At 33.1% G+C, this 16,719-nt stretch overlaps 1 protein-coding gene across 1 annotated transcript; it reads right to left on the bottom strand.

The window, feature by feature from the left end:
• Positions 1-1,161: 1,161 nt before the first annotated feature.
• LOC18448908 (beta-glucuronosyltransferase GlcAT14B) lies at positions 1,162-8,960 on the bottom strand. The gene is made up of 4 exons (XM_006858963.4): positions 7,057-8,960; positions 6,268-6,343; positions 4,952-5,067; positions 1,162-1,858 (listed from the first exon to the last, which is right to left on the bottom strand). The coding sequence occupies exons 1-4, from the start codon at positions 7,658-7,660 to the stop codon at positions 1,323-1,325; spliced, it is 1,332 nt and encodes a 443-aa protein (XP_006859025.3). The 5' UTR covers positions 7,661-8,960; the 3' UTR covers positions 1,162-1,322.
• Positions 8,961-16,719: the final 7,759 nt, after the last annotated feature.

The following is a 16,719-nucleotide window of genomic DNA, read 5'->3' as shown; positions in this document are numbered from 1 at the left end:
TAAGATCCCTTTAAAACAATAAATTGTGCAGCGAATTCCATTATGAAGATTTAACTTTATTGGAAGAAAACATAAAACTCGAGAATTTTCCATCATCGTTCCGATTTCATTGCCACATGGTCAGCTGTTTTTTTAAGAATTCATAGCTTCTTTTTTGTTTTTTAGTCTTTCGCAGCTTCAAGTTTGTTGAACCTTGTTTTCTGAGTAATTTAGAGTCCTATTGGCTCAAAATATGACATAAACGACAGTAAGAGGACCACTCTTGTTTGACCTAAATATATATCTATTTTAGTATATGCCACCTTAATTTTCAAGTTTCTTGTATAGAATTATATACAAAGAGAGAAAATGGTTTGTCTAAACACCATTATCTTTTGTACATGGAATCACAATTATTCTTTCTCATTATGAAAATGAATTGTCTACAAAAACACCATTATTTTTTGTACATAGAGTCACAATCATTCCTACTTATTATGTGTCAAATTGCATGACTTAAGGTGAATTTATATAATCCGAGAATTTATTTTTTGGAACGTTGTGCTCATTCAATAATACTCTTATCACCACCTATTTTAAAATTTGTCTCAAAAATGATTGTAACCGCTATATACAAAAGATAAATCGTCTTTTTATAGACAATCCCCGATAGAAAAACTTATTACCTGTACCTAATCTGATTTTGAATGATGACAAGGCCCGTAATTTATATTTTAATAATTTTGCAATATGACAAGTTTTCTACCATGTCGAGATTGGGTTTCCAGGTTCTCTTATCTATATTTTGGGCAAGGCATAACCTATGGGCAAGCCAATTGGGGCGAATCTTGTTTGTTTTATCAAATTTCATAAAACTATAAAACTCGGACACTTATTGAAACTAGAATTAACTCTACTACTTGTATGATTCAATGTAATTTCATGACTATCATCTTTATTTATCAGTCAACTACAATCCTATTTTAGGGAACGTTTCATCTGACAATGTGGTTTTCTTCGATGCAATTTGAAATCTAATAGCTAGGGATGACTGTGAGCTCTTTTATAGGAATTGTAAATGATTTCATTATATACTACCCTTAAAATTGAAGGCAAAAAAGCAAACAGGAAAAAACAAAAAAAAACCTAAAATTCAAGGCAAAAAAGCAAACAGGAAAAAAATAAAATAAAGGCAAAGCATTGGATTGAGAGGTGGTATGAATTTATGAGCACAATAAAAATAAATAATAATAAACTCCAATGCCCCATCCCAATTTGAATATCACCTGCACAATACAGGAGCACAGAGAGAGAGACTAAGCTGGTATACATGGGAATTTCCATCAGCGGCACTGATTCTGAGCAAACGTAGGGGACCTCACTACTCGGTCCAATAGCCGCTTAAGCCGCTGGGCCCCACGGCCAGGGAGCAGCTTCGTGGGGTCCCCAACCTCACTACACAGAGGATCTCCTGCACACCACCCTCCAGGGGTAAAACCAGATTTCGAAGCCAGATCAGAAGACGTAGCATTAGCAGTCGCATTTCGAGAGAGGAGTTGAGAATCGATGGCATCAAGAACAGGGTCATCTTTTGGAAATTTACGAGCAAAGGGGGCATTAGAGGCCAACATAGCGGGATAATCATTTGGAGAGAGTGAGTGAGGGTGTTGTCGAGGCGGCTTGTCCCAAGAGATGAAGTGGAGATCATGGTTTGCGACGGTGGGTCGAAATTCAGGGGAGTTGCAAATGACAGTGTGGAAATAGCCCTCAGGTGAGGAGACAAAGTTGGTGTAGTACATGAGGAGGGTTCGGGGGAGGTTGTCCCAACCCCATATGCAAAACTCTACGAATGCACGTGAGAGCACCATCCACGCTGACCCTAGAAGAGATGGTGAGAAAAAACACAATGTTGTCAGCCTTTTTCGGTTTGGTGGGAAAACAAAACAATTCGGTGCCGATTCGGAAGAAGACTTTGGAATTTTCAAAAATATGTAATATAAAAAAAATATATTAAAAGAATAAAAATTTCAAAAACATAAAAAAATAATAATAAAAGACGATTATATACTCGCCCGAAGATTCCAAATCAGACCAAAGCACATAATTGCATTTAAAAAAGACAATTTTGTTCTTTGACCAAGGAGGCCTAAGCTGATGCATCAAAGCTTGCTTCACTTTGGTCTAGACCGAAAATCTGAAGACTTCAGCCTCTTCAGCAAAAGAGGAGCCAAATTTGATAACTATGGGAAAATATAATAACATTGGGAAAATAAAGCAATTCATGATACATCCATTTTCCAATTTTGCTTTTATGGATTCTCCCTCTTCCAAAGAGGGGAGCAGCCAGCGGGAAGCTTGTATTTTTAGATACAACACGTGTAAGTATAATGTGTGTGTTCACATACGCATAGGCACAGGTGTGCGTATATAGTGAGAGAGAGAGAGTCCCGATTAAAGCCTTGAATTATAGCAGCAAATCAAAAGTTCAAAAAATTAAAAATAGCAAAAAGTTTCCAAAAACATAGGAAATGTATATTTAAAGAATTACAGCAGCAAATCAAAAGTTAAACAAAAATTAAAAATAACAAAAAATTTCCAAATAAAATAGGAAATGTATATTTAAAGTAAGATTAAGCAAAACACTTCAAAATATGTAAAAAATAGATTTTCAAAAAAAAATATTGTTGCATGCGGGCTCGATCGCATTCTACATACACGGTTCAAAAAGTGTAAAGTATCCATTTTAAAGATGTAAATAGATTTTAAAAAAGAAATATTGTTGCATGCAGGCTCGATCGCATTCTACATATACGGTCCAAAAAGTGTAAAGCATCCATCTTAAAAATGGATGCAAGTAGGTGTTCCATCTAAAAACAATGAAAACTAACTGTTCAAATGTTTTTTTACTAGAATTATTATTTTTAGAGATTACTTGTCCTTAAAAATTAAGTCTTATAATCCATCTCAAAAATATATTTATTAAGAGGCCTGTATTTCTACGTATGTGGTCCATAGAAACCAAGTCTTTTATAGACTCAACATGTGACTAGGGGTGTTTTTGAAATAATAAAAATGACGGTTAAATATAAAAACAAATATTTATGGCCAAAACACTTTTCAAACACTTTTCAATCTTTGCCAAAATGATAGAAAACATAAAAAACATATCCCAAATAAATTCCTTACTTTAAAAACTTTTACTTTTTTTTTAAAAAAAATTAATATTCCCAAATTGGAGACCCAACACAGGACAACTAGCGAGGGCACGAGCCTGACTAACTCAGCCGAGTAGAAAATACTCTGGCTGACTTTGCTAACACTAATGTATACAGATTTTCAAACATATAGAGGAGTTTTCCTTTGTCAATCATGATCATTGGGCATGTTAGATGCTTTGACTGTACAATCCATATATGTATATAGAGGGTGCTGTTTGTATAGAGCCTAGGCTCTAAACGATCAAATTAGAGCCTACCATCAAATAGTGTCAAAAAATGTGACACTATTTATTACTGAAAATATTTGTGAGAGCCTTAAAATATATTTTCAACTTTTAATAATAAAATTTTAAAAATCTTGAAAATTGACAGTCCAAAAATACATTAACAAAATATACTATTTCCAAAACTTGAAATCGAATTTTTTCTTATGTTCATACATCTTGATGTCGATGATCAATTTGGGATATTTAAGCATCAAAACAACCTCTTCTAATGAAATTTTTGAAGTATTAAACATTTTCATATATATATATATATATATATATATATATATATATAGAGAGAGAGAGAGAGAGAGAGAGAGAGCGCGCACATTGGAGCATGTAGGGGGGTGGGTATGCTCAGCGTGACTTCATTTATGTGAAAGACAGCATTTCAATCAAGTAGGTAGAAATAACAAGAATGTCATCATAATATGCAGAGATCTTGGTGTTTTCTCATCAAGTTTATCACAAACTTTCTAGGTGCTCCACTCAGCCGTCCCCACCCACAAAAAAATGGATAAATTAATGAATAAATTTTAACCACAATATTAACCCCGACTGTTTTTTTTTTCACTCACCTCCCAAAGTAAAATAATTCATTTATTTGACCAAAATATCCTTATTTTCTAACCCAAATTTCTCTCTCATCTAAAGACCATCTACTTTCTCTCTTTAACCCGTTCAATAACATTTTAGTGCCAGACCAACTGGGATGTTACGCTGGCCCCGCACAAAGTGCGCTAGACCGGGTTTGGGTTGTGTGCAACGTTTTTTACAAGAAAAGATAAAATTAGATTAAAAAATAGGGGTATTTTGATTTGAAAAAATTAATTTTTTTTATTTGCACAGTATGTGCCAAAATGTTTTTTTTATAATTTTTCCAAAAGCAATTAAAGAAAAATCTATCCGTAAAGAAAGTGAAATTCATAAAAAAAACACTCTCAAGAGATTAACTAACATCTCATCCATTTCTTTTGATTTAATTTCAAAAACCAATCAACGGACACATAATCATAAATTAAAAAAAATGGTATTTTAGTTGGGTTGCATAATCATAAATTAAAAAAAATGGTATTTTAGTTGGGTTTTGACAACCGGAGACATTGTTGTATGGTGGATATTTTGGAAGTAGTTTCATAAATTTCCAATAAAAAAAAACAATCAGTCAAAACTCTGTCAATGTACACTAACTACGAATTAAGCAACATAAGAGAAGGCTAAACCTAATGTAGAACAACAAACAAGGCTCACGATGATTGAAGATTGTTCATGTCTTTCTTTCAAGTAATTACTTGGAATTAAGATCGGAATTTTATAAATTCAAATAAACAGCAAATAATGGTGAAAATTCAAGAGAAGTAAAAAGAAGTTCATCATTATAAAAAAAACAACTTTACTGAAAATAAATTGAATTTCAAGTAAAAACAATATCAGATATTACATCTTCATAATTACCAAGAAAGATGTGTAGATATCTCTGAGAGTTACCTGTAAATAACTTGAAAGCAGTAGGCGCATCTCTTCTCTGTAAAACCCAGAAGATGTCTGATTTCTTTGACATGTACAGTCCAGGATCTATTATCAATGGCTTTGCCCTCTGAGCCCTGCATACCATAAGTTTGGTTTTCGCTGCATTAGTAACAGTGGAAGAAATATTTCTTTTTTTGGGCAGCGAGAGAGAGACAGAGAAGCATGATCATGATCCACTTCCACATAGAAGTGGACCTGCAGCACTAACTGAGCAAGAAAAAGTAAGATGCTAAATATGTATGCAGTCCAGCTTAAGAACATATAATCCAACACCCTTTCCTCTTCTGACATGCCCAAAACACCCTTAAAATTTTAAATATCAGACATTGAAATACATTGGGTGCAATGATAATATAAGCCAACTCACCAGGCAAAATTCAACAATACACATGGAAGATAATTGTATCCTTTCAGCTCACCAGGCAAAATTCAACAATACACATGGAAGATCACTCGCATCTTTTCAGGAATAGTGAAATTTTAGCCAACACCTTCTGAAATTCAGGCTGATTGCTTGCCAAAATTCAGATTTTTTTAATATTCATGATCAATAAACTTAAATTCACTAACTCATGAAAGTCAGACAACTTTTTCTATAATAGGGTTATTTGTTTCTTTTCAAAGAACTAACCTCCAACATTTCATAAAATCATAGGGTTCTTTGTTTCTTTTCAAAGAACTAACCTCAAACATTTCATAAAATCATCGGTCAGCCACTAACTTATGATCATATATCAGCCAAAATACCTAAAAGTATGGTTTAAGGCCTCACCAAAATTGTAAATGAACTTCAGTTTTGAACCACTATGAAACTCTAGCAGAGCTCAAGATATAAGAAAAAAAGTAGAAGAAGAAATAAAATTAGAAAAACTAAAAAGAGAAGAATATATGTATTTTTGTTTCTGAAAATTTAAGATTTTATAAATTTATATTTTCCTACCATTTATAACTTACATTTTAGTAATACAACATGTTTCAAAATTTCCCAGAAAACAATCAAATGTGAGGGAAAATTTTGCCATATCAAGGAAAATATCATTTCAGGAAAATCCCACAGAACCATTTCAAAAACAGCTGAGACATTTGTCCCCACATACGGGGTGTACACAAACTCACATATTCGTAGAACGAGAAATACAACAATGATTCTGAGAAAAATAAATATGTAATGAGAGTTTTAGAGTCGTATTCAGAAATTTATGCAAATAATTCAGACATTTATCTAACCAAAATAAAAATAACAATCATATGATGCAATTGATGTATATTCTCACTCCTTCCAGCCCAACCGACTGGTGTGGTCCACAAAATTCAAGTCTCTTGGTAATGATGAAAATGTGAAGAGAATATCTGCAAAAGAAACAATTACAATATAAAACTCAAATCAAGGTTGAAATTCAATTAAATCTAGAAAAATCGAGAAATTCATCATAGCCATCAATATCATTCAGCACTCCAAATAATAAAATAGGAGAGAAAATGGCAGATATCCACTCCCTTGTCCAAAATTATCAAAAGAAACACACCAAACCGTTTTTCTTAAATGCAAGCCAACATTATTATGAAAATGCCAAAACACCCCAATCTAACTTCAAGTAAGAAGGCCACTAGAGCCCCTACTGTAAAACCAAATAATTGATACAACTGAAACAATCCTGAGTTTCCAGTAAATGCTACCGAAGTTCTAGACATTTATATGGCTGCCCCTACATTTCCTTCAACAGTTGGGCTCCGGTTCATTAAATATGAGCCCCTTGATGAAAGAGCAAAGACCAAAAATGCCTAATGAGTAATGTCCTAAGTATAATGTGGTGGACCACAAACACAGAGCGTTAATGTTTAATCTATCTGTTGGTGTGTTTCAGTCAATTTCCAATGTCAGAAATTGAGAATTCCTTTCAAATAATTAAAAGAAAAAATAAAACTATAATTTGGGGTGAAGAAATTGCAGAAATGAGCTCACTATCCTGAGTCACAAGAGGATAATCTGAGGCACTAAAATTGATGAACAAGGATTAATAAAACTATAATTTGGGGTGAAGAAATTGCAGAAATGAGCTCACCATCCTGAGTCACAAGAGGATAATCTGAGGCACTAAGATTGATGAACCAGTCCCAATCCTTGCTCTTCCTCAACAAAATTGCACAAGCATGAAGTGTATTGGCCACCATTGTTGGGCCTCTATAGGTGACCATATTAGCCTTGGTAATCATATGAACATTGCCCACTTGTTTAAATATTGGGTCTTTCTTAATCCTAATAGAAAGCTCTAATCTCTCAGTAACAGGGGATTCCAAGTCCAAATGGACAACATACTGGTTCAAGGGATGATACAAAGCTCTTAAACTTCTCCAAAGCCTCTCTAAATCACCCCTAGAACCAGAAACCAAGTAAGCAATTCTCGGTATAGGGGAAGATGAAGATGGGGATCCTGTATTTGAGGCCTTTGATTCTATGAAAAGTGGGCAAGTCTTGTTAACCGCTATTCTCGAAGGTAATATCGAGATTATGGAATTAATTGGCCGCAATGAAGAGAGGAGGCCTAGGTTAAAGGAAAAAACCAGGAAAAATATGCATGTAAGAAAGGTTACAATAATGGGAAAAAGCCATTTCTTATCCATGGGTATCAAGAGAAGGTTTTTCAATGCCTCAAACTTCTTCTCCATCTTTCATTTCTCTCTCTCCCCTACAAAGTATTTCAATTCATTGTTCTTCATCAAGAAAGGTAGGATTTTTCTCAGGACATCAGGATCAGAGCACAATAAAGTGTTTGCCCTTAACTTTTGTTAGCGAAAATGGCTTTTTGAGGCAATGGAGACAAAAAAGTATAAAAGATATGCTATAAAAGTATGAAAGAATAACAGATTGGCCAGAGCTATTTATTCATAATTTCATATTGTTTTGACCTTTTCAGGTAAGACACAAGGGTTTCGAAGATCACGACAAAGACCAAAAGAATTTCATGGAGAATCGACAAATATTCAAAGATCAGATAGAAACAAGAAGCATTCTTGAGAAGAATGAACAATACGGAAAGAGAAACATCAAGCCAGAAAGCAACAAACTTCAATCAGGTCCAAAATATTATGGAGAAACCCTGATAACTCACAAAAATATAAAATCAAACATAAGCACCAGAATGGTGCCTAGGGACCTGAATAATTCCTTAGAAAATTATCAATCTCTTGCAGTTGCACTAATTCTCGACGGAAAATAAACCGTTAAATTCAGAAAAGGATCAAAGGGAACCCTAGAAAGTTTTAAAAAACACGGCAAATTGAGCCGGCAATCTCTACAGGAAACCCTAGTTATTTAAATACGGGATTATCACCATTCAAAAAATTCAACAAAGCAAAGGTCGAAAAAGAATTTGAATTTACGGAAACAGAATCCCTTCAAGACCTGCGAGGCTACCCAAAAATATATCAAATAATGCAAGAAACTCTGCAAAATCTGTATAAAACGCTCTCCAGGTTGAATGAAGTGATAAGAGAAAGAGGAATTAAAAAACCAAGAAACCTGGTTTTCTCCTACGATTTCCCGGTCAATTTTCAAGAGAACGTAGCATAAAAATTTTCAGTGAGAGACAATAGAGGGAGAGCAGTTTTAGTGACAGAAAACGGGGGAAGCAATTTTAGTGAGAGAAAATGGAGAGAAGAATTTTAGAGAGAGAGAGAGAGAGAAGGGTGGGGATGAAAGGAACGGGGGAAGCGATTTTAGTGAGAGAAAATGGAGAGAACAATTTTAGAGAGAGAGAGAGAGAGTGAAGGGCGGTGATGAAAGAGGGAGAACAGGTTTCATGGCGAGAAAAGATAATTGGTCGTGGGGATTTTCTAATAAAGCGAGGATTAAGCGGCAGGGATATCGATGGGGATGTTACGCGATTCACGAGACAGAAACACAGATAGAGATAGAGATTGAGATAGAGAGAGGTGTGACTAAATAAATACATAAAACGTTAAGAGAGAGAGAGAGAGAGAGAGAAAGGGTACTAAATAAGTACTAAAGAACGTTAGAGAGAGAGAGAGAGAAAGGGTTCTAAATAAGTACTAAAGAACGTTAGAGAGAGAGAGAGAGAGCTGACAACATAAGTCCATAAAAACGTTAGAGAGAGAGAGAGAGAGGAGACTAAAACAATAGATAAAAACGCTGGTGTCCAACGGGTGACACCAAAATAAGTGCAGTTTTAGCGGTTGCATGTGAGGATTTAGAGAGAAGGTTTTCTTGGACGATGAAGATACGAACCTTGCGATCCCTCCAAAATACGGGACTCGAGTGTTACTCTTTTGGTAAATTTCAGCACGCCACGTCAACCCAGCCTCCTCACCCTCACCCTCACCCTCACCCTCACCTCTCTTCGGACCGGTGCTCCAACCACCAAGGGACTCAGGTCCACCTAAAATCGGTCTCGCATCGGATCAGTATTTTTCTTTTTTTTTCATAAATAAATATTTAAATTTTTTAATAAATTATAAAAAATATGAGGTAAAATTATTAGAAACTTGGTTAAAAATAGGAAATTTTTTTTAAATATAATCTTAAAAACCAACTTGTGCAAAACATTAAATAATGGAGGATTTTATTAATAAATATAATTCTAATGCTAAAATTAAAATAGGAACATTTTTTCAAAAATAATCTTAAAAACCAACTTGTGCAAAAAATTAAATAATGGAGGATTTTATTAATAAATATAATTCTAATGCTAAAATTAAAATAGGAATTTTTTTCAGAAATAATCTTAAAAACCAGCTTGTGCAAAAAATTAAATAATAGAGGATTTTATTAATAAATATAATTCTAATGCTAAAATTAATATAACCTATGACATCATTATTTATGAAGTTGAAGTGAGCCAGTGAAGTAGTAGGTGCACCTTTGTCCCCATTAAAGAGAGACAAAACAAATGACTTCCAAGAGGGAAAAACAATTTAAAACAAAAAAAAATACAGTAAAAAAAAAGTGAAGAATGCATCCCAAAAGGACAAGTAAGAAAAACCCCGGCAACTATTATTGCCAAAATTTTGAGATCTTTTGGATTAAAGATTTTGGAAATAAAACCAAATTACGAAAACTTCCTTTAATCCATTTAGGATGACGATGTTTGCCTTTGAGATCTTTTGTACTAAAAATTATGGAAATAAAGCTAAATTGGGAAAACTTCCTTTTAACCGGTGTTTGAAAACTCGTTGAGTCGAGCCGAACTCGCCTGGTTCGACTCGAGAATCGTCGGTTACCGAGCCGGTTCCACAAAAAAATCGGGAATCGCCCGTGTCTAGAGAGAACCGGGCGATTCCCAATAGTAAATCGTGAATCTCACCGAAAATTTGTGGGTTCACTTGGCCGCCCGGTTCGACTCGGGAATCGTCGGCTACCGAGCCGGTTCTACGAAAAAATAGGGAATCGCCCGTGTCCAGAGAGAACCGGGCGATTCCCAATAGTAAATCGCGAGTCTCACCGAAAATTTTGGGGTTCGACTCGGGAATTGTTAGCTAACGAGCCGGTTCCACGAAAAAATCGGGAATCGCCCGTGTCCAGAAAGAACCGGGCAATTCCTAATAGTAAATAGTAAGTCTCATCGAAAATTTTTGGGTTCACGTGGCCGCCCGGTTCGACTCGGGAATCGTCGGCTACCAAGCCGGTTCCACAAAAAAATCATGAATCGCCCGCGTCCAGAGTAAATCGCGAGTCTCACCGAAAATTTTTGGGAGAACCGGCCAATTCCCAATAGTAAATCGCGAGTCTCACTGAAAATTTTTGGGTTCACGTGGCCGCCTCATGAGAGCGACACGTACCTAAAAAACCTCCACATATGGCAATTCACCTCGCTCGTATGCCCCCTTCGCTTTTCTATACGCGTTCTTGAATGACTAGTACACAACACTTTATATAGAACAAAGGGTCTCTCATCCTTCGATGTGGGATAATTCCCACAAAAAGCCATTCAAACAAGATGATTCAATATGTATTATATTATAGTTGCTAATGAAACACATTAGGCGATGTGGCGGTGTTGGGTGACAACCTTGAATTTTCGGGTGAGAGTCTTGAGTTCGAACCTTGCGCGTCGTCGTTTATAATACAATATTTTTTTAAAGATAAAGATAAAAAATAGAGATAAAGATAAAAAATAAAAAGCCTTTCAAGATAACGAATAAAAAACTTGAAATAAAATAGAAAAAATAAAAAGCTTTTATCGTTGTAAAAGAAGCTTAAAAAATAAAAAATAAAAAGCTTTTCAAGATAAAGATAAAAAATATAATACAACATTTTTTTATTTTTCTTGTAAAAAAAATACAAGGTAACATAAAAGTATTTCTTGCAAAAAAAATAAAACATAAGGCATAAAAAAAAAATTTGACAACAAAAATAAACAAAAGCAGTAAATACTGTTGTAAAAAATTAGAAAAAATAAAAAATAAACGGCTTTTCAAGATAAAGATAAAAAATATAATACAACATTTTTTTATTTTTCTTGTAAAAAAAATACAAGGTAATATAACAAGTACTTATTACAAAAAAATAATTATATTTTTTATTTTTATAACATGATAGTCTTTAACATAAATTTAATAATATTAATTTAAAGATAGGATTCATACAATGAGGCCATTTGAAATCTCTCTGTCTGCTAACAATCTTTTCTACTAATTTATTCTAGAAACTTAAAAAATTAAAGAAAATTGGTACGCGTTCTAATAATTTCTACATTGATAACCAAATCTTTTATTTTATTTATTAATTTTTGTATTATAAATCATGTAGTGTACTATTTTTCTTACAGTTGTCAATAATACATTTTAAATTAGGTGATATTATAAAATATTTTGGATTTGTTATTATTTATATAATAAAATAATTATAAAATATTGTTGGTATATAATATTATAGTTAGTTAGGTTGTAATAATTTGGGTTTTTTTAGCGGATTAGGGTTTTCCACCGATTCGAGATTTTAGTGGCCAAATTTTCATCGATTTAGTCAACTCTTTATTGTAGTATAATTAATCCATGATAATTCTATGATTTCTTTTGTGTGATGTAAATTTAATGGTCAACATAAGTTCATACAGGAAAAGAACATCTTAATATTCATAAATTGATGAAAACAATGAAAGTTAATAATGTAGTTACCCTATCTCTTATTGGATTCTTAAAAAACAACATTTATAATGAATTTTAATAAATTTTTTTAATTTTTTTAAAGCTTAATTCGAGAGATTCGGCCCGATTCCCGATCCGGATCGCCTATTCGTCGAAACAGATCGGTTTTTGGGATGCTCGATCCGGGTCACCGATCCGCTTTTTAAACCACTACGTCTAACCATTTAGGATGACGATGTTTGCGAAAATCTTGAATTCTTTTGCATTAAAGATTTTAGAAATAAATATCATGTGCAATTAAAATAAAAAATGATAGAAAAAATTAAAAAATCAGGCCAATAAGTAGCAAGAGAGGTGGTGGGAAAGATTTGGCCGGTTCATCTTGCATTAAAGATTTTGGAAATAAATATCATGTGCAACCAAAATAGAAAAGATAGAAAAAAATAAAAAATCACGCCAAAAGATAGCAAGAGATTTGGTAGGAAAGATTGGATATGTTCATCGAAGAAAACCTTGCAAAATTGATTGTCAAACCAGTTCAATCAGTCAACCATTGGCTTTAACCAGTTCTCAAGAAATAGTAGTTTAATATTAATGTCAGACCGGACAGAGGTTCGGTCCTGGTCAAACCCGAGTTTGGTCTCATTTTGATAACTATAGTCTCGACGCTTAAAATGTTTAAAACACTCATGTGGGCCATTTTCTACTTAGATGTTCTATGCACAATAAAATTGAGAGACATGGGGAAAAAGGAACGTTGTAGAGAACGAATTGAGTTCATGTAGCATGCACCTGCAGGTCCCTCGCGCAAAAAAAAGGAACTTGGGATGTTTTTTAATATGAAATTTTGGGATCATTTTCAAGAAACAAAATTAAGTTCTTGAACGTACAGATCTTGCTCTATGAAAATTGGACAGTTCATGTTCAATTTGACATCTTAATTTTTTTGAGGCTCATAGATAATCATATTTAATTTTTCCCTTTGAGGTTGGTTATTAGTTTTAGATGCTACATCCCCAAACTTTGGGGTACAAATAATATTGCTAACATGAGTTTTACCTAGAGGAGCAAACTCACAGACTGCTCCCGTGAGAGCAGCATATCACAAAACAAGTTTAGGAAAAAAGCTTGTAGAGAAAGGACAACAATCAGAGTGAGAGGCCCGAGTCAAAGCTTAAGTTCAAATCGGCTGATTTTTGCCAAAAATTTATCAATAGTCAAGTAACAGACAAAGTTTTTGACAATTTTATTTTATTTTAAAAAACTCACGAGTAAATTATTAAATAGCTAAAATTAGATATATTTTGATAAATTTCCTCAAGGTTTAAAACATCAACCCAGCCAAAATACTCGGGTCCTGGCCTAGGCGATCTACTCGATTGAGTCCAAGTTCCTCGGTTGAGTCAAACTCTTCCTTTTAAAACAAAAAATCACATAAAATAATTATATATATATATATATATATATATATATATATATATATATATATATATATGAGCAGCTTCTATTCTAAGTGTCCCTGTTGGCATTGTGGTAGCATGCCCACACTATGCACACCCTTTCGCTGCTTTTGGTACAAATAAATATAAAACATTATTATGTAAAAATGGGTTATGTTAGACTACACCACCGGTATATCTTTAAAGTCTTCAATATTTTTTGGACAGTTAAATATCTAGAATTGTAATATGAAAATTTTTATGTAGGGGCATTTTTTGTTATTTAGAATGGTAGAATAGATATTTTTATAAAAAAATAGTGGCATTCTATTAGTAGTTAAAAAATATTTAATACATTTTGAGGAACATTGTCCACTATTGTTAATAGAGTAATGATCTTATAGGCCCCTTCCCCACTCATGTGTGTAGAACCCCAAAAGAACATCATTAAAGTTGGTATGGATCTCTAAAAAAATTATCACATGGGTGTGGGACTTGACTTTTTTATAAATCCGTACCAAATTTAATAATGATTCTTTGAGGTTCTAAATACATGATGGGGAAAGGTCCTAAAGGATCATTTCTCTTGTTAATAAATACTTTTGGTTCTATTAGAAATTTCTATTTTACCTTTGATTAATTACTTAAAATACTCCTAACCAAAAAATTACTATATTATAAGATAAGGGTATCTAAGTGTCCAAAAATATTGAGGATATATACCACCTGTAGCCTAACAAAACCTTATAAAAATTTGCTAGGTCTTTTACCTCCAAATGGGTTGTGAGTTCCATTTATATGGTCTATATTTCTTAATGGCTTGGTTTTATGTTTTAACTATATTTTTATTAATGGCTTCGCTTTTTAAGAATAATAATAGTCAAAATATTATTTTTGATAAATTAGAAAAAAATATTAGATTTTACATGGTTCATTGATATTATCTCTATGATGCAATAAATCAATTTTACACGATTCATTGATATTATCTCTATGATGCAATAAATCAATCGATATTGAAATAATCAAACACAAAGCAATATATGAGTTTTCAAGTTATTTCAATATTTTAAAATAATAATAATAATCAGAACATTATTGTTGATAAATTAGATAAAAATATTAGATTTTATACAGTACATCAATATTACTTCTATGATGCAATAAATCAGGGGTGTGGTTTCTATAAGGTTGCAACCTTAAACAATCCAATTAAGGTGCACCAAAATTTTATCATAACATATAATTTTAGTGTAAAAACTTATTAGGATTATTTGAGAATTTATTTTTATATAGTTATAAAATTTTAAACTCTAAAAATGGTTAAAATCAAGAAGATCTATAAACATATAGAAATCTTGAGAATGGACGGTATAGATATTGTATTACAAGATACATTATGTTTGGAACTCAAAATATATTTTTTTCCATATTCATACATCTTGATGTTGAGATGATCAATTAGAGAGTTTTTTAATATTAAAACAATCTTTTCCAATGCATTTTTGAGGTGCATCTGTAATTCTACATTTTAAGATTGCAACCTTATATAAACTTTTTCCATAAATCAACCGATATTGAGAAAAAAAACACAAAGTAATATAGGGGTTTTCAAGTTATTTCAATATCTTAAAAAATTACTAATAATCAGAACATTATTGTTGATAAATTGGAGAAAAATATTAGATTATACAATTTTTTGATTGTTCATCTATATTAGCTATATGTTGCGTGAAATCAGTCAATATTGGAGCAAAAAAACCACGAATTTGTATAGGGCTTTTGAAGATGATTTCAAAAACTTGAAAATAAACTACAAATCATAAAACATTATGGAGTAATTAGAGAGAAATATTGGAATTAGCGATTTTTTCACATACTAACGATGTTACCTATTTGACGCACGAAATCAGTCAATAATAGCAAACGAAAACCACTTACTTGTATAGGGCTCTTGAAGCTAATTTCAAAAACTTCAAACAAGCAAAAAATCTTCTGATTTGGTATAGAAATAAGCAAGAACAATTAAGTTTGGCAGGAAAAAGAAAAATTGCTGATATAACCCTAAAACTGTAAATTTAAGGTGAATAAACTTGATAAACACAAGAAGCTGCATAGGACTTTTGTAGATAGCTTCAATATATTGAAAAATAACCCATAATCAATCAATTTTGTGGATAAATATGAGAGAAACGAAGAGATTGGCAGATTGTTTTTTGGATGCGTGAGAACCCTAAAAACCAGATAAATTTGTGATAAATTATTGTTTGATTTGGGTTTTGATGAACTCAAATCTTATTACAAAGATAATATTTCTGTTAAAAACATCGAAAGGTTCCAAAACTCGATCAAAATCACTCCCAAATTTCAAAATTTCAGTTTACAAAAGTTTAGTTCCTATTATGAAAAATGAGTTTTAACCGCCAATAGTGCAAAATCGGATGAGTTTCATGTTTTTTGGACCCAGTCTTCCGTTTTTTCAGAAATTCGTGTTCACCCAATGGACCAACAGCTATTGTACCATAGACTCGGGCCCCCTCGGCCGTGGTAGTGGAGTCAGTCTAAGGAACTCGGCTGACGCCGAGTCAACTCCCCCAAGTTCGAAAACTAGGAATTTTCCCAATAAAAATGTGGGTCTTGGTATGAGAGACTTCTCTTATTTGTAGACTTTTCTTTTCGGAAAAAAACTCTGATGATTATGATGATGATGAGACGTGATCCAGTACTACTTAAGCAGTGAAGTAGTTTTGAATCACTGGCCTGAACCCACCATTAGGTGGTTGAAGATTGTAATTTACCATTTCAAAATCCACAAAACCTAGGAAAGGGGCTGGGTCATGGTGGTAGTATCCCCATGCCTTGTTACTACATCGTGGTATCCATTCCTGTCATGGTATCCATTCCTATCATTGACACCCCAATTATAACACCTTCAAGATATAACTTTCCTAATCTATTATCCCCACTGAATTATCTCAAAAAATAACCATATTGACAAACCGAATCTATGATGATCTTTCCTTACATAATGCTCATGCGGGTACCCTTATCAGGAATCTATTATGATCTTTCCTTACATAATGCTCATGCGGCTACCTTTATTAGGATTGGACCGGTCATTGCATCTAGTCAAAACTAATCCAAAAGCTCGACGAATTGGTTTATTAAGAAAAATAAAAAGAA

This window comes from Amborella trichopoda, chromosome 1 (assembly GCF_054954075.1).
Source record: "Amborella trichopoda isolate Santa Cruz 75 chromosome 1, AtrichopodaSantaCruz75HAP2 v2.0, whole genome shotgun sequence".
Classification (NCBI taxonomy): domain Eukaryota; kingdom Viridiplantae; phylum Streptophyta; class Magnoliopsida; order Amborellales; family Amborellaceae; genus Amborella; species Amborella trichopoda.
The sequence above is the reverse complement of the archived record's forward strand: the minus strand, read 5'-3'. Positions and strand labels throughout refer to the sequence as shown.

Excerpts from the sequence above, each read along its gene's own strand:
- LOC18448908 (XM_006858963.4), bottom strand. The coding sequence starts at position 7,660 with ATGGAGAAGAAGTTTGAGGCATTGAAAAACCTTCTCTTGATACCCATG. Across the intron at positions 6,344-7,056 it reads TCCTCTTGTGACTCAGGATG|ATATTCTCTTCACATTTTCA; the intron begins GTGAGCTCATTT and ends TTTCTTTTGCAG. Across the intron at positions 1,859-4,951 it reads TGCTTTCAAGTTATTTACAG|GGTCAGCGTGGATGGTGCTC; the intron begins GTAACTCTCAGA and ends CATCTCTTCTAG.